Source organism: Parasteatoda tepidariorum, chromosome 11 (assembly GCF_982258835.1).
Source record: "Parasteatoda tepidariorum strain Cologne lab strain chromosome 11, Ptep-v5.0, whole genome shotgun sequence".
In the NCBI taxonomy this organism is placed as follows: Eukaryota; Metazoa; Arthropoda; class Arachnida; order Araneae; family Theridiidae; genus Parasteatoda; species Parasteatoda tepidariorum.
The window spans coordinates 96,596,797-96,622,890 of NC_141765.1; the positions used below are offsets into that span (position 1 = coordinate 96,596,797).

General features: G+C 26.0%; 1 protein-coding gene and 1 pseudogene across 2 annotated transcripts in view; both read left to right on the forward strand.

The window, feature by feature from the left end:
• The first annotated feature begins 49 nt into the window (after positions 1 to 49).
• On the forward strand, positions 50 to 26,002 carry LOC147801939 (citron Rho-interacting kinase-like). Its single transcript, XM_087154579.1, has 9 exons — positions 50 to 230; positions 2,211 to 2,419; positions 11,029 to 11,104; positions 13,096 to 13,212; positions 19,461 to 19,730; positions 21,322 to 21,487; positions 21,989 to 22,245; positions 24,403 to 24,508; positions 25,982 to 26,002. The coding sequence occupies exons 5-7, from the start codon at positions 19,526 to 19,528 to the stop codon at positions 22,236 to 22,238; spliced, it is 621 nt and encodes a 206-aa protein (XP_087010705.1). The 5' UTR covers positions 50 to 230; positions 2,211 to 2,419; positions 11,029 to 11,104; positions 13,096 to 13,212; positions 19,461 to 19,525; the 3' UTR covers positions 22,239 to 22,245; positions 24,403 to 24,508; positions 25,982 to 26,002.
• Positions 24,416 to 26,094, forward strand: part of LOC147801940 (voltage-dependent calcium channel subunit alpha-2/delta-3-like) — a 76,276-nt pseudogene continuing 74,597 nt past the window's right edge. Inside the window, exons 1-2 of the transcript XR_015430229.1 lie at positions 24,416 to 24,508; positions 25,982 to 26,062. The product of XR_015430229.1 is annotated as a voltage-dependent calcium channel subunit alpha-2/delta-3-like (transcript). The remainder of the gene's footprint in view (positions 24,509 to 25,981; positions 26,063 to 26,094) is intronic.

A 26,094-nucleotide genomic window follows, 5' to 3' on the forward strand; every position in this document is an offset into this window, starting at 1 on the left:
CTTAGTTGTTACTTTCAATAAATTTATGATCTGAAGTTCTGTTCATGATATGAGTATTTTAAATAGATAGAGGTTAAAATGTTTGTGCAGTATATGTTGTTCACTGCACATGCTGATGCTAAAGGAATCATTAAAACTAATTCAGCATTGTGAGCCATCTAAAGTCTTGCTGTTGCACGGAAAAGCTTCGAAAAGGGAGTTTTTGGCAAAGAAAATCACCCAAGAACTTGGTATAAAATTGCATCCAAGTTCTAAAATACAAGAAAATAATTAGAAATTTTTTTGAAGCATATATAGAGGCATTTTTGAATAGTTTTGCAAACTGTCCTCCATTCAGATGCTTTATTTAAAAGAATGTGTAAGAAGTTTAAGAAAAGTAGTTTCTTCATTGCTTAGATTGATAGCAATGCTATTTAACAGCATGTAGTTTTATTTCGAGAGATAAATTTGTAGTTATCAGCTTTGCCAGATTTTGTTTATTTATCCTGGTTCATTAAAAATTCTCCTGATTTTTGTATATTCTATGAAGTTTCCTAAAATTCAGCAATGTATGCTAGGGAAAAAAAAGGTAAAGAATGTTTGTGCCAGCTTTCCTTTGATACACCAGTATCTGTGCAAGTTGATACTTCATTAAATCTATTGAAGAAGCAGCTCTTTGTAGAATTTGGTAAATTACTAGTTAAATATTTTTCGTAAATGAAATTTTATAAAGGTAAAGTTCTCTTTTATGTGCTTCATATTGGAAATATGAATTTAAATTACTATATTAATGAAGAGAGATTCATGTAAGACTATTTATACGTTTTTGTCCAAAACCTTAAATTTTTTACATTTGATCCTGCAAACATAAATAAATTAAAAGCATTTTATGTTAATGAAATTCTTATGCATTAAGAATTTTTAATGTAATTATTACAGTATTAAAAAAAATATATTAATATTATTTTTTATTTATCTTTTAATAATAAAACTTTTCCCTTTTTTAGTATATATTTTTCAAATACTTTGGTTTTGTCCAGAAATAGAGAATTCTTGTTTACTCATAAAGGCTTTCCCATTCAATTAGAAAAAGTTATATTTCTCAGATCTATACCACATAACTATTCATTTGGATTGCACACTTACAGACATTGCACTAGTTTAAACCTTTCATAATGGATACATTGAAATATTTATTAGAAAACTGTAAACTTTTTTTCTTACACATTAATGAATATTGAGTGTAGTTGGTTCCTCTGAGTTCTGTTAAAAATACATGACTATTTCTATTATTTTCTATATTTGATCATTTGTGTTCTGACTCAATTTTGACTTAGGGGTTTTGAATTTGCTGAAAGTGTAGTTCTAACATCTGAATGTGAAATGGTTTAACAAAAACCTTGTAAAGAATAATGTTAATTGGACTAATTTGCAGAAATTTTACATTTTTGTTTAACTCCCACAATGAACAATTTTGTTGTTATGTCTAAAAATATTCAAGCTGGTAATTTTTTAATTTGTGGGTTTAAGCAATATTAAAGCCATTTTACATTAAAATAATTAACAACATCTAGAATTTAAGAACAAAGCAGTTTTGGTTGAACTTTTAATTTATTATAATTTGTGTGTTATATCATTTTCCCCACTTGATTTAACTAGATAGTAATTAATTTAATAAATTAATTAATATCTTACTAGTAGGAATAAATTTAGCAGATTTAAATTATTTTTCACTAAAAGCAATGTTAAAATTTAGTATTTAAAACAAATAGTTTTGTAATCATTCCTTATTGCAGCATGCAGTCTGAGCATTTCACATTTGGTTATGTTTGTGTAGAACATCTTCCTCACTTGAATGAACAAAAAATGATCACACAATGAACAAAACGTGTTCATTGAATAACAAAACCAAAAACTGATTTTTAGCTAGCAAAAACAACATGTGATAGGACAACTTTAGACATTGCATGCTTCGGTGGCTAATTGCATAGGTGTTGAAATGAAATATTTTCCTTCGTGAATTTTTTTTCCATGAGCAATGTTCAATTTCCAAATAGCTTATAATAACTATAAAACCCCTTCAGAAAAAGTATAATGATTGCATAAGAAATGTCAGCTGATCTCATCTCTAAATAAAATCAGGTGTAAAATGACCAAGTTTGAAATCATTTATTTGAAAAACTACTGAGTTGATTTTCTAAAATATTTTATTTGTTTGAATTATTTTTTAGAATATTTTGTAATAATTAATAATCCTACACATGATCCGTCTACTACTGAGGATGTCAGCACTGTGCAAGCGGGATGTGGATTCGTATTGACCAGCCATCGGTGGGATTCGAACCCAGTTCACCACATTGGAAGGCGAACGCTCTATCCCCTGAGCCATCACGGCTCTGCAAGGTTCATTTGTAAAATGAAGAAACTATCAGGAAATTTGGTAATTTTCAGAATATTATAAAATATTCATATTAATTTCATACTTATGAAAAAAGGCTAACAAACAATAACAAAATGCACTGAGTATATTTTCTACAAAAAAAGTGATGATCATGTGGCTACTGCAGGCCATATTTTAATCACCACTCATCATATTTAGTTGCCTTGTGATCAGGGGTGACTATTAATTTTTTCCTATACTCTCAAGGCGCAAAGAATAAAAAAGTTTGAAAAAAAGAAAATTGGAATTTCAAAATTATTGCAATTTTTTAAATGAATAGTCAATACTGAAATTATTCGCCAGTGTTTGTTTTTTTAAATTTCTGTAGCATTTAATTATTTTGTTCTTAATGTTATAACTCATTTAAATGAAAATTTTATATTGCAACATATGTAATTATACATTATATGTATATATGTATTCATTGAACTTAAGTTTTTATTTGAGTGTGGCTATGGTTTAATCATTCTCAAGTTTACATTTTGATTCATAATTCCTATTATTTTCGGTTTCTGATCTCAGATATATATTTTTAAAATGTAAAATATTTTTCGGATATTAAGTATTTATTTTAGAAAATTTATCATACAAAACTTTTGCTACTTATGAATAGTATTCATTCCTTCTCGGCTCCATATTTAGTTGTGCTGTGATGATATCTGAACAATAATGCTTAATGTGTTAATTTAAATTGGTAGTAAATTTTTTAGTTTTTATGTAATTATTAGTGTTTGATTAAAAAGTATAGAGCTTAATATTAAATAGATTTTCAATAGAGTGAAAATATATGCTAATGCTAGCATGCGTGTCAAGTTAATTAGTTTGTTACACTTCTTCCCTTTTTTAAAAAAACCTCTTCTTAAGAACTACTTTTTTTTCTGCGTTTGAAAGATGTTTAATTAACTGCTTAACTCTAAACCAAGATTTACATGTATTATTTATTACATGAAATATTATAAATAAATAAAATATATAGGTTTTACTATACCTAATGTTTTTGAAAACTGAAATTTATTTATACTTCTAGCAATGAAAATTTATTGTTATTTTCTTTTGTTATTTAAATGTATGTAATTAATTTGGAAATCGATATTTTAAATACATTAAATGATTAATTATTTAATAAGGCATGATTTTAAATCTGATTAGGATATAGCAAGTGAGATTGATAGCAAAAGCACACATATCCATATATAATTTATCTGAACCAAATTTTACTTGAAAATATATTTTATTCCTGAATGATATAACTTTTAAATAATATCTGATAGATTAAGAATTCGAAAAGTTTATCTTCTTTACATACAGGGATGAAGTGGGATACTGGGACCTATCCTAGTGTGCCCTCCATCTTGATTACTTTTTGTTGGAATAAATAAAAAAAATATATAAAAATTGGTATTAATTTCCCTTTGGTTTAAAGGGAAAAACTTATAAATGTATGTTGATTTGTAAAAAAAATTTAATTTATTGTTTACCCTTTTCACATTGTTTTTTTTCTGAAAATGTTTTTTTATTTTTGTTCCTTTTAAATTACTCTCTTATACTATTTTATGTGTATATTTCAAAAAGTAATTCTTACTCATCTAAATAAGAAAAAAATGTAGTTTATGAAAAATAATTAAAATACAGTCTCTCCGCATACATATTTCTTTTTTTTTTTAAAAAAAAAGTTAAATAAAAAGACTGTTTTTGAATAAACAACTTGCAAGCTTTTTTCTATAATTTGAACAGAAATTTTTTTCAAAACTAAGCATTTAACAGTCCGTTTTTTTAAAGTAAAGTATTTATTTAAAAAATAACCTTAAAATTTCATTAATATTCCTTTTCAGAAAAAGAGACACTTATGCAAATTTTACCATGTGAAAATAATCTTAACAATGTAAATATTTATAATAGTTATCAATATTAAATCTATAAACACAGATAATTTTACCATTGTATAATTCTCATTGAATTTTCTTAAAAATGGAATATGAATAAAAAGGCAGTGTTTTTAAGGGATGGTGGCTATTTTTACAGAAAGGGAAAAGAGGGTGCATTTATAAGGATCAAAAGGTAGACAGGGCAGGTTGCCCTTCTAAAATCACTTAAGGAAAACACTGCATATATTCACATATTGATATATAAATATATACATATCACATGACACCCCCTAAAAAGTGCATCCTCCAGGGTATCCCTGCTTACATATTTCTATAAACAAACATTGAAAACTTATATTTAATAACTCATTAAATTTTTTATATTGTCCATTACAATGTGTATTTTTATTACAAATCACAAAAGAGTTTGATTTAAACTAATATTTAATTAAAAATTCAGAGCAGAATATTAATAATCAATCTTTCATATGAAACTGAAAGGAAAATACAAGTTCTTAATAAATTTAACTCAGTTAAATTTTATTATTTTTAAACAACAGCTATCTCTTGTTTAATTCTCTAAATTATTTTGTATTCTAAAGGTTAAGCTGTGTTTTACTCATAATTAACAAAATAATTTGTTAATTTGAAAACTAAATTGTATATTTTAATATTTTTCTGTGAAAATGATTTTTTTTTAATTTGACTAAAATATCAAGGAATTTTTAAAAAAATCATTTTTATTTTTTCTAATAGGATGCAGAAAAAAACTTTTTAAACAAAATATCAAATAATTTTAAATTTAAAATAAAAAATATATATTTTTATGTTTATTTTAAGTAAATTAGTTATATAGTTATTTTTTATAAAAATTTACAAGGGAAATTTCCAGTTTTAGTTTAGTCAATTAATATAAATATTAAATTTATAGAATTAATAGAAATGAACATATTTAGGATATTTTAAACTCATCCTTTATTCTTATAAATTTATTTCATCTGGTTAATACCATTGTCTTGGGAAAAAAGTGATTTTTTCTTGAAAGGGGCTTAACCTTCGTGTAAATCACTTATCAATAAAATTTACTTTGTGGTGCTACACAACTAAACCTTTTTACGATACTCTCTATTGTGTCAATGTAGTTCCTCTACTGAGTCTCAGAAGTTTTTTTTAAAAATATTTTTCCTATTATCGATACAGTTTAAGTATTAATGTTCATTTTTTAAAAATTGAAAATTTTTTTATTTCCAAAACTATAAGCAAGACAATTGATGGTTTGATAAAAGTTAGTTAGATAATAATAAAAAGTTATGAAAACCCTGATTTAGGGTATTAACCCAAGGCGGGGGTAAATAGCTATTTATAAATACCATACTCATTGGGTATTTATCCGACTCACCTCTATACCCATACAGTGTTGGGCTAAATCAGACTCTTAATAAATAATAACTCTTAATAAATATAAAACAATAACTATAAATTTGCTAAACTTCCTTTAACTGCTGATATTTTTGTAGTCTTATAAAATTTGCTTATTTATCTTCATTATCAATGATGGTACATATTTTTTTAAAAACTATTTAAAGTTTGAATTTTTTTTTTCGTTAATAAAAATAAATAGTTATAATAAAGTTTGCATAAAACACTGAAAATTTACAAGTTTTATACCTTATTATTTTGCATTTTTTTTTTTTTTAATTTTTCATCCAACAAATTTGTCTTAAAAAATCATACTAAGCAGAGGAATTTTTTAGAGGAAATACTCAAAAACAAAGGTTAAGCTCTTGGGCATCAAAAGGAATTAAGCAATTTGCAATCAATCACCTAATTATTCTTTAGTTTAATGAAAACAATCACAAATTTATCTTAAAAATTTAAAAATAGGAAATTAAAGCAAGGTTTATGTGTCAGATTTTTAAAGTAAAAAATTTTTATTAGCTTCACCCATGTTATTTTCTCTTTGCTTAGTCAAATGAAGGTATACTGCGAAATAGAAATTTGGAATACATGTTTTGGTAGAATATAGATTAAATCCAATAGATTTTAAAAATACTTTAATGATTCTAAAATTCTCAATGATTCTTTAAAAAGAATTATTATTAAACTAGCATGGTCTAATAATAATTCTTTTTAATGATATTGAAGCAGGTTTGGGTCTTGAAATATCTGTGCTTATTCTGATTCATTATTTTTAATCTAGCAATATACACAAATACAAAATAGAAAAAATCATTATAATGATGTACAAAATGTTATATAGCTATTATAGAATTTTATAAAGTTTCTGAATAAAAACTTTTTGTCTTCTATATTTTTATATATTTCTTTTTATTCTTCTCAACTAAATCTTTCTTAATTGAAATCAATTTTTTATTTGATAACAAATAAAACTCATTTTAGTTAGTTTACTTTGATTTATTTAGTGACTTATTCCTATGAATTTTGTTTATTAATATGAATTTAAAACAAATGAGATCTTAAAAAAAGCTCTTCAAACTCATGTCTATAGAAATAAGAAATATATCGTATCCTTATTATTTTTTTTAAATAAAACTCTTCAAACTTATGTCTATATAAATAAGAAATATATTGTATTACAGAGTTTTTCTTATGAATAAAATAAGGGCAGGGTATTTCCTCTCTGAAAAAAGCTTTATCAGCTTTCAAAAGGCTCTCACATCGAAAATGTTAAAATGTGTATTATTATGTATAACTGAATTTTATCCTAGACAATTTTTAAATTACCATCTCATACTATCTTATGAGTATATTTCAAGAAGTAATTCTTTTTTGATATCAAAATATGAGAAAAATTGTAGTTTATAAAAATAATTAAAGGCATGCTAAATAGCAATCTCTGTGCATGTTTTTTTTTTCAATAAATGAACTAACAAAAAACGATTAATTGATAAACAACTAGAAAGGTTTTCTCAATAATTTTAACTGAAAATTATAAGAAAATAAACTTTTAAAGGTGCATTTAAAAAAAAATTAAATCACTTATAAAAATTAATATCCCCTTCCACCTGCCCCAAAGAAGATACTTATTAGAAATTTGACTAGTTGAGAATAATCCAAGCAAAGTAAATGTTTGTATAAGTAATCTGAATTTTACCTATAAGCACATAATATTACCAATATAATTATTAGTTAAACAATGAATTAATTTTTTTCAAAATAGAATCTGAATAAAAAGACATAGTTTCTAATGAAGGGTGTCTTATTTTTATAAAAAGAGCAAAGAGTGTACATTTATTGGGATCAAGGGGGGGGGGGCAGGGCGGTTTGCCTTTCAAAAAACAGTTAAGCAGAACACTGTATTAAAATATACTGTTAATGAATTTCTTATAACTAAACATTGCCATTTTAGAATGTTTTTCAATGGCCTTGAAAAATTATATTTAATGAAGATAAGATTTTGCCTTTTCCGATCAATGATACAAAGAATGTTGCACTTTTAGTTTACTGTATCTGAAAGAAAATTCTGAAGCTCTTTCAACTCTTTTGTATCTTTGAATTATTAGTTATGTTATGTCATTAATATTTTTAAAAGTTTCCTGTTGTTGTATCAATTTAAAATAAAAAATTTTATAATTACCTATTTATTATAATGTAATATTATATATTATAGAGTTATGTTGTCTTCATTTCCAAATTATGAAGTTTCTAAGTACTAAACCTTGTTTATTTCCATTTTATTTGTCCTTTTACATTGTTTGGTCAAATCAGTTAATGCTTTTCCTTACTATTATCACATTATGATTGCTTTAAACTAGAGGCCTTTCAAATATTATATAAGAATATTTTGGACAATTTTGAACACCTTATCAGCATAATTAAGTAAATTGCAAACCTTTTTCCATGTGTCAAGATGTTACATCAGCCCCTGGTTTTCACTTTGATTTTTACTGTACTAATTTAATTTAAGGATAAAATTCTAATAAAAGATATTAACTATATAAATCAAATTTTATATCAAGTTAATATGAAATTTAAAAAAATACTCCTCTTTCCTTTGCCATTTTTTTTTACTATAAAAATAGTTCTAGGTCAGTTAAATGAGAGTAAATTTAAATTATTATTTAATAGAGTAAGTGTAAATGTAAATTTAAATTTTGGAAAAGACCCTTATCCTTATTTACCCCTCTCCTGTGATTGGATATCAAAATACAAGTGGGGTGTGGGAAAAGTGTAAAGGAAATAATTAGCGAAACCATGTCTAATAATAGACTTGTTTTAACCATGCATAGCATGCACTAATTTTAAAATGTGTGGTTTTTGAAACTTTTTTTTTATTTGCTAATGTGTGAAAATTGAAGTTTTATTCCAATTCAGAAAATCTGATAATTTGTGATGTATTTAATCTATATAGCTATCAAATATGAAATGGTAAAAAAATTTTCACCAACATAATTTTTAAAAAGCTACAATGAGTAAATTCTTGAAGGTCAAAAAGGAATACATAATTTTTCCCTTTGGCTTTTTCTTGCTAGATTATTTTTCACTTTGATATTTAGTAAGCTAGAATTTTTAGCAAGAAATTTTCATTTCTGTACATAGCTTTATAGTTGCCGCTCGGTATGCGGTGTTTTTTCGAAGTTTAAATGTAGTCACTGCGTTAGCTTCATTTCACTTTTTTATCATTTTATATTCAGTTTTATACATTATATTTTTATCCCTCATAAGTAAATATTCCGTGAACAAAGAATTAAGCATAGTGTTTAATATGAAAGTGATTTACAAATGATGGGCCTCATTATGGTGATTTGTAAATAACTCATCAGAGTCTGCATTGAAATGCTTCCTGAATCATGCTGAGTATTACATGCTATTAAGTGTTTTCCGAATCAAGCATCTCGATTCTTATTCAAGTGCTTTACGAATCACACACTGAGATTCATGTTTGAAGGATTTAAAATTTGCCTATTACAAATAGCATTAATGGGATTTAAAAATTACTGTTTGCAATTTTTATCAAAGTGATATATGAATCTCCTTTTGCATTTAATGATTACTAGATTATGCATCATTTTTTACATAAAAATCATTACCAAATAATGTGTTGTGTTTTGCATTGAAGTAATCAAAGAATCATGTGACAAAGTTTGCATTTTGGTGATTTATTAATCACTCATTGCTATTTATGACTTGTTACTTTGTGCATTTTTCAAACTTTATTGTTTGCTATTCATATATGCTTCGATTTACGGAACATACGTTGCATTTCAATTTGCTAGTTATATCTTGTACATAATTTACGTCATCTTTAAGACTTGCTTCATGTTTCATGTCATTATATCTATGGGCAACATATTGCACTTTATATAAACACGTTTTAAAAAACTAGTCATAGTGAATTATAATAAAAAAAATTGCAATTTATGATTTATTTTAAGGAAACTATAGTTTTGTAAATCTTAAGTTTGTTATCTGTCAAAATATTGTTTTACAAAGGATTTTATTGTGCCCAAAATACTTTACTGATATTCTGAGGTGTTGTGTTTTTAAAATTGAAACAGATATGCTAAATATTAGTTTTCAAATTCTTATATGCTTCATATATTGTTAATGGATAGTCTTACCAGTTCTAGTCTTTAAAAGTTTGCATGTATGCTAATGTCAATTCGTTGTATTTTGTTAATTAAACCACAATGCAACTGTTAATTCATTTGCATTAGTAGATATGAGCAACACATATTTAAAAATTGCCAGAACTATTAAACAATGTAAAATTGATACAATTAATATATGCTCCAATGTATTTTAGCATACTAACTGTTATTGAGTAGGTCCTTCAAAGTGATTGAAAAATCCTAAAATCATTGTTATTATTTTTTTTAAACTTATTTATTTATTAATTTTGAAAATTGAGTGGGATTGAATTTGAGAGGGGTAAATTTTGGTTTGTTTAGACTTTCCCTTTTTGCTGAAATGTTTGGGTTTGGATAGAATATTTATTATCTCTAACTTTTTTTTCTAGAAATGTTTGCAGCTATTTAATGTTTTATTCAATTTAAAAATTATTTTAAGAACAAAAAAATATCAGTAGCTATTGGTGATCGAAATGGGTTGCAGGTGGCGTCGAGCAGAACTCACTACCTATGGCAACGCTTCGCATGCTTTCCCCATTAGCGTGTGGAGAGTCATAGAGTAAGAAAGTACGTTAGTTTCTCTCTTGATTTGTAAATAGATTAAAGTCTTTTAAGTTGGAAAACTATGTGGAACTGAAAATTACATTAAACATAGTTCTAAAGAAAGGCATCATGGAAATTTTCAAAAATATTTTTATTAAATAAAAAGAAAAAATATTAAGTAATGGGAAAATATCGTAGTACATTCCTATACAACTGAAAAGAAGAGGAGAGGGAAAAGAGAAGGGCCAAAGGCATGAAAGCGGTCTCTCCCCAGATGACTTATTCGCGTGTTGTGATATCTTGAAACTTGTGATTTAAAATTTAAGTTTTAAAAAAAAATTTCTTTCAAAATTCAGTAAAAAAATGCTTAAACTATTTTATAACCACAATATTTTAAAATTCACATTAAAATTTTATAATAAGTTGAAGAATAATCCATGTATTAATGAAGAATAACCCATGAAGAATAATCCACAATTAAAAAATAAATATGAAACATCTATTAATTTTTTATTTTAAAATTTAATTTTTTGAAAGAATTAATTTTGATTAAAAAAATTATAATTTATAAATGAAATAAGACTTATTAAATAGTTATTAATCTTTTTAGATGAGGAAATTTGAATTGAACTCTGAATCTCTCTGGTAGAAGGTGAACAACTTAACGGTCACACCACAGTGTAAAAGTAATGAAGTTATATATCTTGAAATTGAAATAAAATCAATTATAAATGATTAAATAAAAATAAAGAAAATTATAGAAATAACTTGTTTTAATGAAAAAATTTCAGCACTTTTTCAAAATCGCATCAGGCAATACATACCATCACCTTTCTCACAAATTGTGATGTCATTTTCGACCAATAGCGTGTCCCAGCTATTCTGAAATTTAATCGCTTGTTTAATTTGATCCCTATCTTAGCTACATGTTCTTTAATTTAAGCTTAACTTTGTTTTAATTGGAGTTTTCAAGATGTGTTCTGCCCTTGCTAGAAACAAACTTTTTTGCTTGCATTGATTACTAAACAATAATATTTTGGTGTAAGCCTACTCTTTTAGGGTGATACCAAAAATCCCAATTGAAATTGCAAGCAATCCCTAAAATATTTAACCCTCTTTGAATAGAATTAGATTAATCAGTATTTCATATATTGATTATGTGTCTAAAAGATTGCTTGCAAACTCAAACTATGATTTTTTGTTTTTCTTAAAAAGATATTCTAAAGATATTCTAAGAACCATCACATAGTTTTTTGCAAATTCAAGATGTGTTTTTATTATTAGATGTTATTATTATTATTTTTTTCTAATTATTTAAATATTTTTAGATTTGGCTGTTTTATTTTTTATGTATTTTTTTGTGTGTGTGTATATATATTAATACATTGGATTAATAATTCAATACTGCTGTTTGCATTACTTTTTTTGTTTTCTTTTATTACTTAGAATTTTTTTTAAAAATTTCTTGCAGTTTGAGTAGATAAAAGCTTTTAATTTTATTTTGAAAATTAATTTATTCTTTAGATGTTGCTGAAAGTTTTTATTTTATATTGTAAGTAAACTTATTTATTTAAATCTTGTTCACTTCCATTATTTTGGCAATAATTTGTTAATAATAAATATTTCAATCAAATGGAATATTTTTTCCAATTTGTTTCTAAAATAATTTAACAAGAGTCAACTTAGAAAATGGAATTGCTGATGTGTGTTTTGAAGAGTTTTATTTATCCTTTAGTTTTGAAATAGTTATTAATTTGATATTTCTTCATTTGCTATTTTGTAATTCAAAAGTTAATATATTCTTCTTAATATGATTTTTAAAAAATTTCATAGTATTTGGATGATTATAGAACCATAGTTTTAGGTGTAAATAATTTTTACCAGATTCTTTATATAAGAACTTTACTGGATTGATTTCTAATAATGTTTTAAGATTTGCTATTCCTTTTTCTATTCACTAAGAATGTTCTTTTTTTTATTGACAACACTCGAATATTTGAAAATTTATATGTATTTTTTCTATACAGCTTTAAAGTTACACATTTTTCAAAAGTTTCTCATTTTCTATATTTGCAATAAATTTTAGTTAAATTTTAATTAACCGGTAGATTTTTAAACTCTTATTGAAAGAAATGTAAATCTGTGATTAATTAAAGTAATTGTGTTAAATTTTAAATGTAACACATTTGAAATTGTATTTTTTTCTCTTAATACTTTTAAGAGAGGGGTGTGAACACTGCAAACAAAAAGCTCAATGATATTTTTTAATTGTGTTACATTTGTTTGAATATTTAATTATTTAATATCATGTTTTATTTCCCTGTAAAATTTTTCATTAACCTTGTAAACTTGCAGTGAATCATGCTATTAAATGATATAACTAAGGAAAATACCGAACATAAAACAATGATACCGAACAAATATACATATTACAAATTGTATAAGTTTCATTGGGAGTACACAATTGTATACATTTGCATTAAAACATCTTTAATGCAGAAAACATTACAAAAAAACATATGTTAGAAATAATGTGAAATATTCAAATCTGCTTAAATATGAATGCTTTATTGTAGCTTTCAAGCTTGTGCATTATTTTCATTATTTTAATTTATTTTGATTTCTTTAAATCTTTTATACTTATCAATATTTTTATCATAATATTAATTACTTGTAGGACTCATCTTCACTGTGTTGCTTCTTGCAATAATTCAACTGCTGGAAAACCTTGATCAACTTGAGTAATCATAAAACAACCTGGGAGAGAATGAAAAATGCTTTGAATACCTCTGCAGTAAGTTCTAAATAGTATGAAATCTGTAAATTTCTGTATCACATATACACTTTAAAAATGCATTGTTCCACAGATAACCTAGGTGATGTGCAGATTAACTTAAGCAACCTCCTTATTAAGTATGCTTCAATAAATGTTTTTAAAATTCATTCAATTACTTTCGTAAAATTATATTTTATGATTGCATACAAAAGCTTTATATAGTATATTCCATGTAGTGTGCCATTTGTTGCTGAACTTTATTCAGTCCAGTATATGCTCCATTTAATATCATACACAAGATTCTGGTACAAAACAATTTTTACAAATGACTATATAGGATTCTTCATTAAAGCACATGCTCACAATTTTGTGCTGGGTTCTCTCTTTACATCTCATTACACCCAAATGCCTTATATGAAAAAGTTATTCTCAGACAATTAGAAATTCATGTCATAATGAACTTAATGTTGATAATAGATTGAAGTTTACAAATCAATGACTAGCTATTGTTGTCTTCTTTTACTTTTTATCGCTGTTTGCTCTTCGATGTGGCAATGAGTCAAGTTAAGAATAATTTCAACAATAAAACAATAAATTTAATTAAGAAATAAAAGAAAACAAACTACTTCAGCAGCCGAGTACATTGCTGCTTCCTAATCATTTCATATTAAAAATATCTCTCTTACATTTGTAAACAGACACAGTAGTGGCGCTGCGCCACCTGCTGCACAACTCACTATTAACCAGTGATGCTGAAGATTACAAATATGAAAGAATTGATGTTGGTATCACTGGTAGTCAAAAACAAGAAGCTATCAGCTGACCTGATGGTTAGTTATTAATTAAACTACCCTTCTATTTTTCGAATTTTCTGTCGTTGCGTGTGGTTAAATGAAATTAACCATCTTCATAATCATGTTTTTTGTAGAAAAGAAAAAAAATCCTGTTAACTGTCAATTTTTCAAAGATATAAAAGTCAATAAAAAAACTAAAATTATATTATTTTTCTTTATTTTCCTTTTGAAAAGTCAGCTAGTTTTTTAAAGTGGCCATTAAAAATTTCTCCTGTTTTCACCAGATATTAACGTAATTTTGTTAACTGAAATACATTAATAAATTAAAAATAAATGTTCATTAAGCGTTTTATTCTTTTCTAGTGAAAGTCCATAAAATTTTCATAAATACTTGTGAAAAATACAAACAAGCAGTTATATACATCTTAAAATTTTTCTAACTTTAAATTTCCATCAGCTTTTAGTGTATACAGTGGTGGCCAAAAGTGTGGACACTTTTTGAAAGTTTCATGTTTTTCAACTTTGTGTGCTTGTAGAATATATTAATTTTCACTTAAATACAAAAGTTTATATATCAAATTGAAGGTAATTTAATGTAGAATTTAATAATGAATACAGTATTACAATATCTGTATTACAAGAAAAGTTATGCAACTAATAGTAAGATCTATCTTAGATTTGCATTTTTTTAAGTGATACTTACACAATCAATACTTAGTAGGATAACCCTTAATTTTTAAGACAGCTTCACAGCGTCTTTTCATCAAGTGGATGAGTGTTTAGAGTTCATCTTTTGTAATCACATGGTGCCAAGAATCAATTATAGCTTCACTTAGTTGTCTTTTATTGGATGGACGTTTTTTTCGTACACGAACTTTCAAACGTCGCCACAAATTTTCAATGGGATTTAGATCAGGGCTGTTTCCTTGCCATGGTAATATATCTATGCCTTTATTTTGAAACCATGCTTTGCATACTTTTGCTGTGTGGCATGGAGCTGAATCCTGCTGAAAAATAAATGGTGCGTTGTTGGAGAAGAGATCCCTGATGCCAACCACTGTAAATAATAGTTAGTGTACCTCTGCAAGTGTATAAATAATTATTTTAAGTAAAATCACATTTATTTTATAGGAACCAGAAGCAAAAGTTGAATCTGTTGCTTTGGTAATTCATCATTATGAGCAACAGGAAGATATGCAGGGTGCATATCTTCCTATATGCATACTATTTTTGGTCTTATGCGACTATGGCGACTTTTTTTGCTTGAAAAGGCTGAAAAAGCAACTATTTTCAGGAATAGGCAACTATTAGGAGACTTTTTTTACTCTTGACGAAGTTTTTCGCAAAAATGAACGCTACTTTTCAGAACGTTAATAAAAGAAAGCAAACTTTAGAGGCAAAAAAGCAGCTATTTTCAGGAATAGACGACTATTAGGAGATTTTTTTTACTCTTGGCGAAGTTTTTTCGCAAAATGAACGTTACTTTTCAGAACGTTAATATAAGAAAGCTAACTTTTATACAATCATTTATGTCCAAAGAGCCAAAAATTTAAATTTCCATTGGATTTAATAAAGTACTCGTTATATGTTCTCTCTGAGGGGCAGTTTCATTATTTTTAATTTTTTTTCCTTCTAGTAACATTTATATTTTATTGTAATTCAACTTTTATTTAGTACCTATTTTCTAATATGTATACCTTTTACATTTGTACAAAAAAATTTTTTAATTGGAGCATAGTTAGGACTGGGCGATAAATTGATGTATTGCGAAATGTCGATTTAACGCATATGTCAGTAGGCCGTTGTAGTGACTTTCGCTTTAGGCGCTGCGTCAGAAATCTGATTTAAGCCGCTGGAATTAGATTACAATCGCGATTTAATGATTTAATATGTAAGGATCCTTGACTAGGCTAACGCTGTTATCGCATTAATGAAGACGATTTTGATTTCGTCTAGCTGCAGAGATGTAGATAGCGTTTTGCTATTAAGATATTAGTTTGTGATAAATGACGAAGACGAATTGAATCAGAACTCCCGGTTTCGTGCGAGGATCAGCGTTGTAATATAGAATGCAATGCATTGTTTCTTTATGTCGATTTTTGTCTTTGGGATTTTGCGTTTTTTGAAGATTATTTATAATGAGACTTTAGTCATTTTGCGATCGTTGTGCATTTTATTTCGTCGGAAATAATTGTCGGGTTTCTTGTAAATTATTTTCAGTGAGACTTTTGCACCGATCGTTTCGTTCTGCATTATTTCATACCATTCTTTTTCTGTCTGGGTTTAACGATTCTTATAAATTATTTTTAGTAGACCTACTGTTACTTTGCGATTGTTGCACAATCGCTGTTATCTTAAATTTTCGTTCTGAACTCAATAGATTCTTCTGAACTCATTGATTTTTTTCAATTATTTTTTATTTTATTTTAAACGATACAATTTAATAGGGGTATTTTGTATTTAATTTTGTTATAAAAAGTTAGTTTTTTTAAATTTATTAAATGTGGTTAAGCATAATAATTTGATTGTTTTTCAACCAATAAATGCTCAGTCAATTTTAATTATAAAAAAATTAAACAAAGCCTACCTTTATTTAAATTGCTTTTATTTTTGAGAAAATGAAAAGAAAGTTTTGAAAAAATTTGGTTAACTGATTAGTTTGGCAGATTTTAAAAACAAAGATTTTTTTTAATTAAATAAAAAGTTTAGTAATGTTTTGACGTTTTTAATAATTTAACATTAGTACTTAAAGTATTTTTTTAAAATTTTTTATTAAAATTCTTTTAATACTTGTTTGTTTTATAATTTGTTCGATAGTCAGTATCCTTTTTAAACAAATAAATCTTAAGTCGATTTTGTTTTCAAAAATTAAAATATTTTTGCATTTATTAAGTACAGCATTTGACCATTAGTTAATACTACTTTTTATTATTTTAAATAAGTAAGTAAAAAAGGGTCTAATGATGTTTCAAAAGCATGTTTTTTTTTCCAACAAATAATAAAAAAAAACAATTTTTTTTTCTAAAGTGAACATTTCTTTGGTTTGTTTTCCACTTTCGTTTTTTTCTTCTTTTAATTTTTAATGCGTGTATGTAAAATAATTTGTTACAGTATTATTATTTTTAAACCAATAAATCTTAAATCATTTTTAATTTAAGAAGAATGAAATAAAGCTTGGGTTTGCTTTTACTTTGACTTCTTTATTAATTTAATTGGAAAAATTAAGCAATGATATTGATGTCATAGTAGAATATGTTGAGAATTAATATTTTCTTTTGTACTAGATTTATTCCTTTTTATTTATTTTTGATTGATTTAAAGATTTCCCATAGGTAATTTCTGAACATATGCTAAATCGTGATGTCTAACGGACGATGCATAACTATTTAAAATTTCTGACATCAACCAGTCCTTATCATAGTATTTGACAATTGAGCTACAATTTTAATTATTTGGCTACTATTTTTTATAAATTTTTGTTCCTGTTCAGGCAACTATTTTCATAGTTTTTCACCATTAATTATTTTCAAATTTTTCACCATTTAAAATGTATTTGAATAATAATTTTTAAAATTAATTATGTATTGATAACATTGTTTTAATTTTAATTCACAATTTTTATTTTAAAGTTTGGATACTTTTAAGTTTGGATACCTGGATATAAAGTTTGCATACCTGGACAACTGAAAAGTTGCCCAGGTGCAAGTAAAAAGTCACTAAAAAAATAGACCTCTGTCAAGTTTTTATTTTATTTTATTTAATTTTTTAAACAGATAGAAATTAAATAGAATAAAAAATGTAAAATAAAAAATTACAAAAAAAATGTCGAATTTCCTTGTGCCCGGCTGACCAAAAAGTAATAAATTTTATTTTAAAAATGATACTATGACAAACATTTCTTATTAGAATGGGAAATGTATTTAAAAAATGAAATTCTTTGTATAATTTCACTTATGAAATGCTTATAGTAAAAAAAATATGCTCTGGAAATTCCTTATATTTATCACAATATTTGTAAACGTAAACAGTTCCCTAATTTTTTTGTTGTTAAAATACTTATTGCTTTTTTGTATTTTAACCTGTAAAATTTTTTTTATAAAGTTTCCTTTCTTTAACTACATGTTTTTGTGCAAAAGAATTTGCAGTTAGAAATTGTTTTGTAAATGCCACAATCTTTTGTAAATTTTTAGCATCTATAATCTTATGTCTTATGAATTGGAAGCATCTATATGTCTTATGAATTGCAGGCATAATAATGCACGAGATTATGTATAGGGTGTTCAAACATATCCATGAAGCACAAAGTGTGCTCAAAATTGCTACTTACATCACAGTACAAAGTTTTTTTGCAGAATAATTTATGTTTTGAGCAAGTGATGGTGAATGTAAAATTCATGACAGAGGTTACCCAACATAAGTTTTTTCTCGCGTTAGGATGAAATTTTTACTTATTTAAGTAAAGAACGTATATTAAATTAAAAATTTTTTTTTTATTTGACTTTTTATTTTAGGATGATTATAATTGATACAATGGGTTATGTTGTGAAGATACAATCATGTGATAGCCCTTCCTACCCTATATTGTAAAAATTAAAAAATCACCTTGTTTATAAAAAATAATCTAGTTAGTTAACTTAGTGAGAGATGTTTTTTTTAATTGTTATTATTGTCATATGTCTGTAGAAATACTCTCAATTGTATTTGTCTTTATAAAAATATGTTTTAACTGAAAAAAATATCTTTTCTAAATATTATAAATTTTGTAATAATCTTTTATAAAAATTAAATCGAAAGCACCCTGAAATCCTCCTCATTAAAATTGAATTTTAGCTAAAAACTTTCTATGGTTATTAATTAACTTAGTTTATTTCTTAATTATTAGGCATTAGTTAACTCAGTTATTAATCAGTATATCTTCTTTACTGAGTTATTAATATATTTCTCTGTTATTAGACATTAGTTGTTTATTGCTCACACTTCTAAATTTTGTTTTTATGTTAAACATAGCAAATGGCACATGTAAAGATGTTTGAATCATTAATTTGGAGCACCCAAGTAAAGTAAAAACCATAAAAAAGAAGTTATCTTTTTTTTTTCAACAGTGCATTTTAAATTTTAAGTGCAAAATTTCTTAATTTTAAGTGATAATTTTAAGATTTTTTGTAAAATTTTAAGGGCTTTAAGGTCATTTTTAATTTAGACATTTTCTTTTAAAATGCATTATAAAAATTTAAATTTTAAAGGCACACTTTAATATTTTGGATAATCTGTAATGGGTGAGATGGAAGACCATAATGGAGGTCCTATATTGCAAGTTGGATTAATGAGATTATATGATTGCACAGATTAAATTATAAGTGATGACTAGCATAAAACATGATTTTAAGTTTACAACATTCTTCTAGATATTATATAATTTCCCCCATTGTGAAATTTTGTGTTAAAATGTTTTGCTTCCAAATTCTTTTCCAGTAAGCTATTTATCAGAATCAACGGCTACAAAAGTTGATGCCCCTGCTACACCAAATTTATGAGCCATGCACACTGCAATCACTTACTCGCCAAGTTCTAAGTCTGACTCTAACTGTGATTCTAATGAAAATAGTGAAAGAATTGTCCACCCTCAAGGAATGAAGCATAAAATACCACATCCTTTCTGTGAGGTTATGTGCATGAGAAATTCTAAATGTTGCATTTGCTTGGACTCTATGTATTTAGGAAGATCAATTGTTAAATGTCAAGGTAATTTTTTGTTTTATTCTTGTGCTTTCTGAGTGACTTTTTTGTCTCGTCACTTTGCTGCTGAGCTTTAGTTTACTTAATTTGCTGTTAGTGCTGTTAAAGAAAAAATTTATCACTTCAAGGATAGAGATAAGACTCAAACCTAGCTCATTAGCTTGCTTGAAACATCAAAAACTTCTGAAAAAAATTTGTTTATTTCATCCAATAATTTTTTTATGAAAAAAATCTGATGACCTTATGTCTTAAGATATCTTTTTTTTTCCCAGTCAATCTTTATTCTTATATAAAAAGACATATCTTGAACTTTTTTCTACGTTGTGCTTCATCATTGCGAAAAACGTGCTTATATCTTCCTCAAAGAATGTGTCGGTTAGACAAATTTCTGAACTATGTCTCTCACTTATCTCTATCAGGTGAAAAATATCAAAACCCTAAGTCTTTTAATTTTGTGGACATCTGTAGGCACTTTTGGCCTGCAATTGGTACACAACTTATGGTAATTTAAGTACCTGGAAGTAATTTCAGGCAAAACTGTTTATGCAATTCCAGCTTATTGATCAGAAAAAGTTGGCGGTGTAAAATATCTTTTCTCTCTAACTCCATTCTCTCATATCAATGTAACTTATTAAATCATCACTGACAACTGAAGGCCTCTCCTTGCTTCTTTAGTTTTTCGTCAAATGTTTTTAACACACCTTCTGACCATACAATAATTTGACTTAACACTTTCAACATAAATCTCAGTAAATGGACAATGAATTTCATTATTCTTTGCATTCCTAGCATTAAAACAAATTAGATTGTTTGGTACAGTCAGCGAGTTCCACAACCATTATCAGCAAATCAATCCAAATTGTTTAAATGGAAAAAGCTATGGATAAGAAAAGCTTATGTATATGTTTTGTCACTATTTCTTGCAAAAAAGAACGTCATAGAGCTTTATTTCCAGACATGCATCACACTTTTCAATTCATAATGAAAAACATAAGGTTTTAATTTTTTTCGTGACTGAAATTGTTCTATATTATATAATGATGGTTATAATTTTTGGTAAATGACAGCTATATGAAAAGAGCTTGAAAAATCTTCAAATTTTTACATGCCATGCTGGGCATGTTAGTCTTAAAAGAAACCTTTAGTCTTAAAACACCCTTTTTTGAATGTTCACTACGTATTTAAGTAATGGCTATAAAAATAACAAAGCTCTTTCACATTTCAAATTTCTGAGTTTCACATTTCAGTAAAAAAGATTAAGCTTACTTTGTTTATTAAATATTTAATTACATAATTCAGTAACATTTATTAGGTCAATCTATTAGTATCTTATTAGGTCAATTTTTTTCTTTCTATTTTGGTGCCACTTATCTGTTCATTATTGTTAAAATGAGAAGGGGCACTTAAATGTTATTTCTAATTAAGGAGTTAAATATCTGGTGATGCATGTAAGATAAAAAATACTTGCCCGATCAATTTCTTTCTTTCTTTTTTTTTTACCTGAAATGTAATTTATAGATTAGATAATATAATTTTTAAGTCATATTCATTACACTATATTAATTTTTTCCTAATTTATTATTTTTATTTTTTGTAGAATGTCTGTTAGAATGTCATCCAAAATGTGCTTCATCATTGCCAAAAACCTGTGGATTACCAACAGGTTTCATGCAGCATTTTAAAACTGCTGTAAGAAATTCTCCGTCAGTCGATAAAGTTGAAACAATTTCAAACATATCAGAAGGATGGATAAAAGTGCCAAAGTAAGTGTAAACTTAGTACTATTTACATTTGGTTTTATCACAATGCAGTAGTTCCTGTCAAACAATTGTGAATTAATGAATAGTTAAAACTTGGACTATTATACTAAAAGTGAACTACTGTATTAATTTTGCATAGTAATTACAAGACAAATCTACTTTATTTCTGCCAGGCCAACTGCCAAATGAATTCCTTAAGTTATTTACTTTAAATTTTTGTTTAAATTTTCATCAAATGTTATGGTTTAGTATACAAGGTTGTAATAAGTTAAACATTGTATATTTCAAGTTTGTATCTATTATATTTCTGTTAGTTTACAATTTTATTTCTTTAACTGTTATTTTAGTTTTTCATAGTAAAAAGTAATAAAAAGAACTTCTGAATTGTTCTTGAACAATACCTAAGAACACCTGAATAAACATTCGAATTTAAACCAAAATTGAGCATAATTTATCATTTAATTACTTACATTCATTTAATACAATTATTTGTCTTTTTCTTAGAATTAACAAACATGGCTGGGATGGAAGATATATGCGCTTTGAAGATAGTGTTCTTTACATATTTGAAACTGCAGAGGAGAAGGACCCTGATGAAGCTTTACTGGAAATAGACTTTTTATCAGATAAAGCATCAATCACAGTATCAAGTTCGGTTTCTGCTACTGAACCTCCTTATGCAGCCAATTCAGATTTACCATTTGTTCTGAAAGTTGAATCATTTCCCCACACTACATGCTTGCCTAAAAGTTAATTTTCAGGTGTTTTCACTTGCTGGAATTTTAAATTCTGAAAGTTTTATAAAAGTTAACATAAATAAAATCTTACTTTATCATTATTTGTTGAAATGTTTCTGAATAATTAGATTAAAAGCAATATATAATTCTCATCAGAATGTTTTCCATAGTATCTGAAATGTAAATTATCAACTGTAATTTGATCAAGGTCACAAAGCTCGAGGAGCATCATGTGAAACGTGACAGAAAGATAAATCTTAGCCTAGAAGGCATTGTTGAAATAGGAAGTAATTGTGTTCCCTAGCCTAGGTAAAGAATAGCTGTCTGGCTGATTAACGAAGGGGTCGGAGGTTAAAAAATTATGCATTAAATATAGTAGTTAAATGTAGATTATTAAATATAGTCATTAAAATTTTTAAAAATGAAATTAAGAAAAATTAATAGTTATGAAATAAAAATTTAGACATTGTATATATATATATATATATATATATATGCTAAGCTTTGAAGATATTGTTATATAGTTGAACATTTATTTTGTTTGCTTTCAATCCACTTTTTCAATTTATGATAATTTTCCAATTATTAGATTCTTATTAAATTGCACATAAACTTACTTTTACTATAGCAATTATTTATAGAAATTCAAAAGCAGTTTTATTGTTTTTATAATGAATATAATTTTTTTAGATCAATTTACTTAATTACACATATTTATGCATTTTTATTTTTAACGACAATATTTTAAAAATTCTTGAGAAAAATTATCAAATACTCATATGAAGAGGACATGTGGAAAAATTACAGCAATAATGGATGTTTCAAAAACGAAGAAATGGATGCTTCAAAATATTTTTATATGAATTATGGAAAGACATATACAAAATTTGGCATCTATTTCGAGTCGTTTACTTTCAAATAATTAAAAATTAGTTAAGCAATTTAGATTATCTACAAGAACCTTATAACAAATAATTTTATTAATTATTATACTTTTTAATTTTCAAACTTAAAAATTTTTTCCGATACACCGAACTGAAATTCACATTAAAAAATAGTTTCTAGATAAGATAATTTATTTGAAAAAAAATTGAACTTTTCGATTTTTTAAAATGATATAGAAATATTGTACTTAAAATATTATTGTTAAAATAGTTCTTCAACATTTTTTTAATTTTTATGCACAAGTTTACAAACTCTTTTATGGTACAGCACTTGAAGGAATATAATTTACAAATGAAAACTTCATTGAAATGAATTTAATGCTGGCTAGAGCAAAAAATATTTTTTATACCTTGAGGAGGAATTATAGTTTCTGGGGATAATATTTTTAATGGTTTCAGAGCCTTGTTAAATAATAAGAAAAGTTTCTCGTATTTCATATTGTAAATTGATATAAAATAAGACACACATTTAGGTTGAATAATATTTAGTACTATCACCAAATTAATTTCTCCTTAATGACTGATGTTAATTTTAAATGTTGGTTTCTAAGAAGTTTAAAATTTATTTTTCAATCATTTAAGTTATTGAATTATATTAGTTTTTGTTTTGCAACGAAAAAAAAGGATTTTATTTGTGCGAGAATATTATTATCAATTTAAATGCTTAATTTAGATTTTGTATAACTGGATTACATGGAATTACATACTTATGTTTTAATATAAATAATAAAATTTAAAAAAAAAAAAAGGTTGCATTTATTAACATTTTATAAATCTCTTCACTTTATCGATATTCTTGCTTCAAATTATGTCTTTCTTCCCTTTGAACTCCTATTTTGGGGATATTTCCACAGGTGAATAAAGAGTTGAACAGTCATTCCAGAGTAAAACTGGTGGTAGGAAATTTTTGCTACTTGTTTTCCTACTTCGGGTGTTTGCGGTATTCTGGGCATGTTGTGGTTTGGAGGGCTCGGTATTTAAAAAGTTAAAGTTATTTCGATTAGTCAAGTAACATGCTTCTAATAATGTTATGTCTATTAAACTTCATTGTTAAATTCTATACAAATTTTATGTGCTGCTCAATTTTTTTGTTAAAATTATTTTTTGCATTCAATTTAGCATGTATTGCTTTAACGTTTCCAATGTTAGTAATTTAATCTAATGTATTATCTCTTTCTTTCTCGCTTTTTTTAAAAATCATTTCCTTGTTCTTATTTTTATTGCTTGTTCATTTTAGGATCTTGTATATCATGACATATAACTTCAATGAAAAGCAAATGTGGGTATCTGTTTTGGAAAAAGCAGCTGAAATAAGCCTTTCAAAAGTAGACAGTAGTCTTAAAGTAAGTTAAGTAAAAAGTACATAACTTTATCCTTTCACCTAAGCTGTTGAACCTATATATAAAGTGTGTTACAGTTTTAAAATTGGAATCACTATTTCAAGCCTGTTTTAAAATCTTTTGTAGAATCCAGTATTTAAATCTTCACTGATCCTGATAGTGTATAGAAATCAGTATATATATGTATATAAACAGATGAACCTCGCTAACCTGAACCTCGATTTCACGAATTTTTTGATATCTCGAAGAGAAAAAAAAATTCCCTTCAAATTTCCTATACACTCAATGTTAAAAAGAACTTGGTTTCAGGATTTTTTTTTTCTAATCCCTCGATAACTTGAATTTTTTTTCCATAAATAGTGTAGATCTTTTTCTAAAATTAAAAAAATATTCCAAAAAAAAAAAAAAAAAATTTAAGAATTGCTGACAAGGCATGGAATGATGTGTCTTCCTCTAGGATAATGAATGGCTTCAAGAAGTCTGAACTCATTAAAGATCACAAAAATAGTCAAACAATCAATATCGTTAATTCTAATGAAAACCACACCGAAAATGATAGGAACAGATTGACCGGACTCATGAAGCTTGATGACATGGAATTTCCTGACTTTGTAAACGTAGATAATGCTGTAACAGTGTGTGATCAGTGGGAAGACAATGACATCATCGCACAAAGAAAAGCTTCTTGTGAGGTATCAGAAGAAGAGGATGAGGAAATCTAAGATTTACCGCTCAATGTTAGTAACAAACAAGCACTTTCTGCAGTAGATACTGTGAGGAGATTTATTGAGAGGCAGCCGAATATTATGGTCCACTTAGAAAATGTTATAGACAAACTTTCTTACACATCTCTAAAACAAACAACAATTGAATTTTTTTTTTAAATGAAAGTGTAAAAAGTGTTTTTAAAATAAATATGGAATATTAAATAAGGTATGTAAAGAGCATTTTTCTTTATTCTACCATTGATAGCATGCGATTTTCGATATCTCGAATTTTTTTCCCTCTCCCTTCAAGCTCGAGATCTAGAGGTTTGACTGCATATATATATATATATATATATATATATATATTTTAATGTTTCATGGTTTTATTAAGACTATTATATTTTCTTATTTTGTTTGTATTTGCTGTATTCAATGAAGCTTAATTATCTAATTAATAGATTGTTGTATTACTTATTTTATCTACATTTAGTGAAATGTCCTTGTGCGATTCTTCTGTATGTTGAGTAACTCATGATTTGTAGTATTTTCACTGCTTCTGTAAAAAATTAGTTAAATTTTTAATATGTTACCATTTCCTAAAACTGTATACCTAGTTCTTTATGTAAATGCTATACTTATTTATTTATTTGATTTACTCACCTATTTAATTTATTTATTAATATTCATTTATTTACTTTTATTGTTTTTCATTTAATTAGTAAATATTTAAGCTTAACATTAAACAAATTCTATCTTTTTATTTTTTAAGAGATTGGATACAAAAACAATTATAAGTCTCAAAGACTGTAAAGCTATTGATCCTTTATGTGCAAGTATATTTGATGAACAAGTAAGTATAAGACCTGTTGTTAATTTGAACCA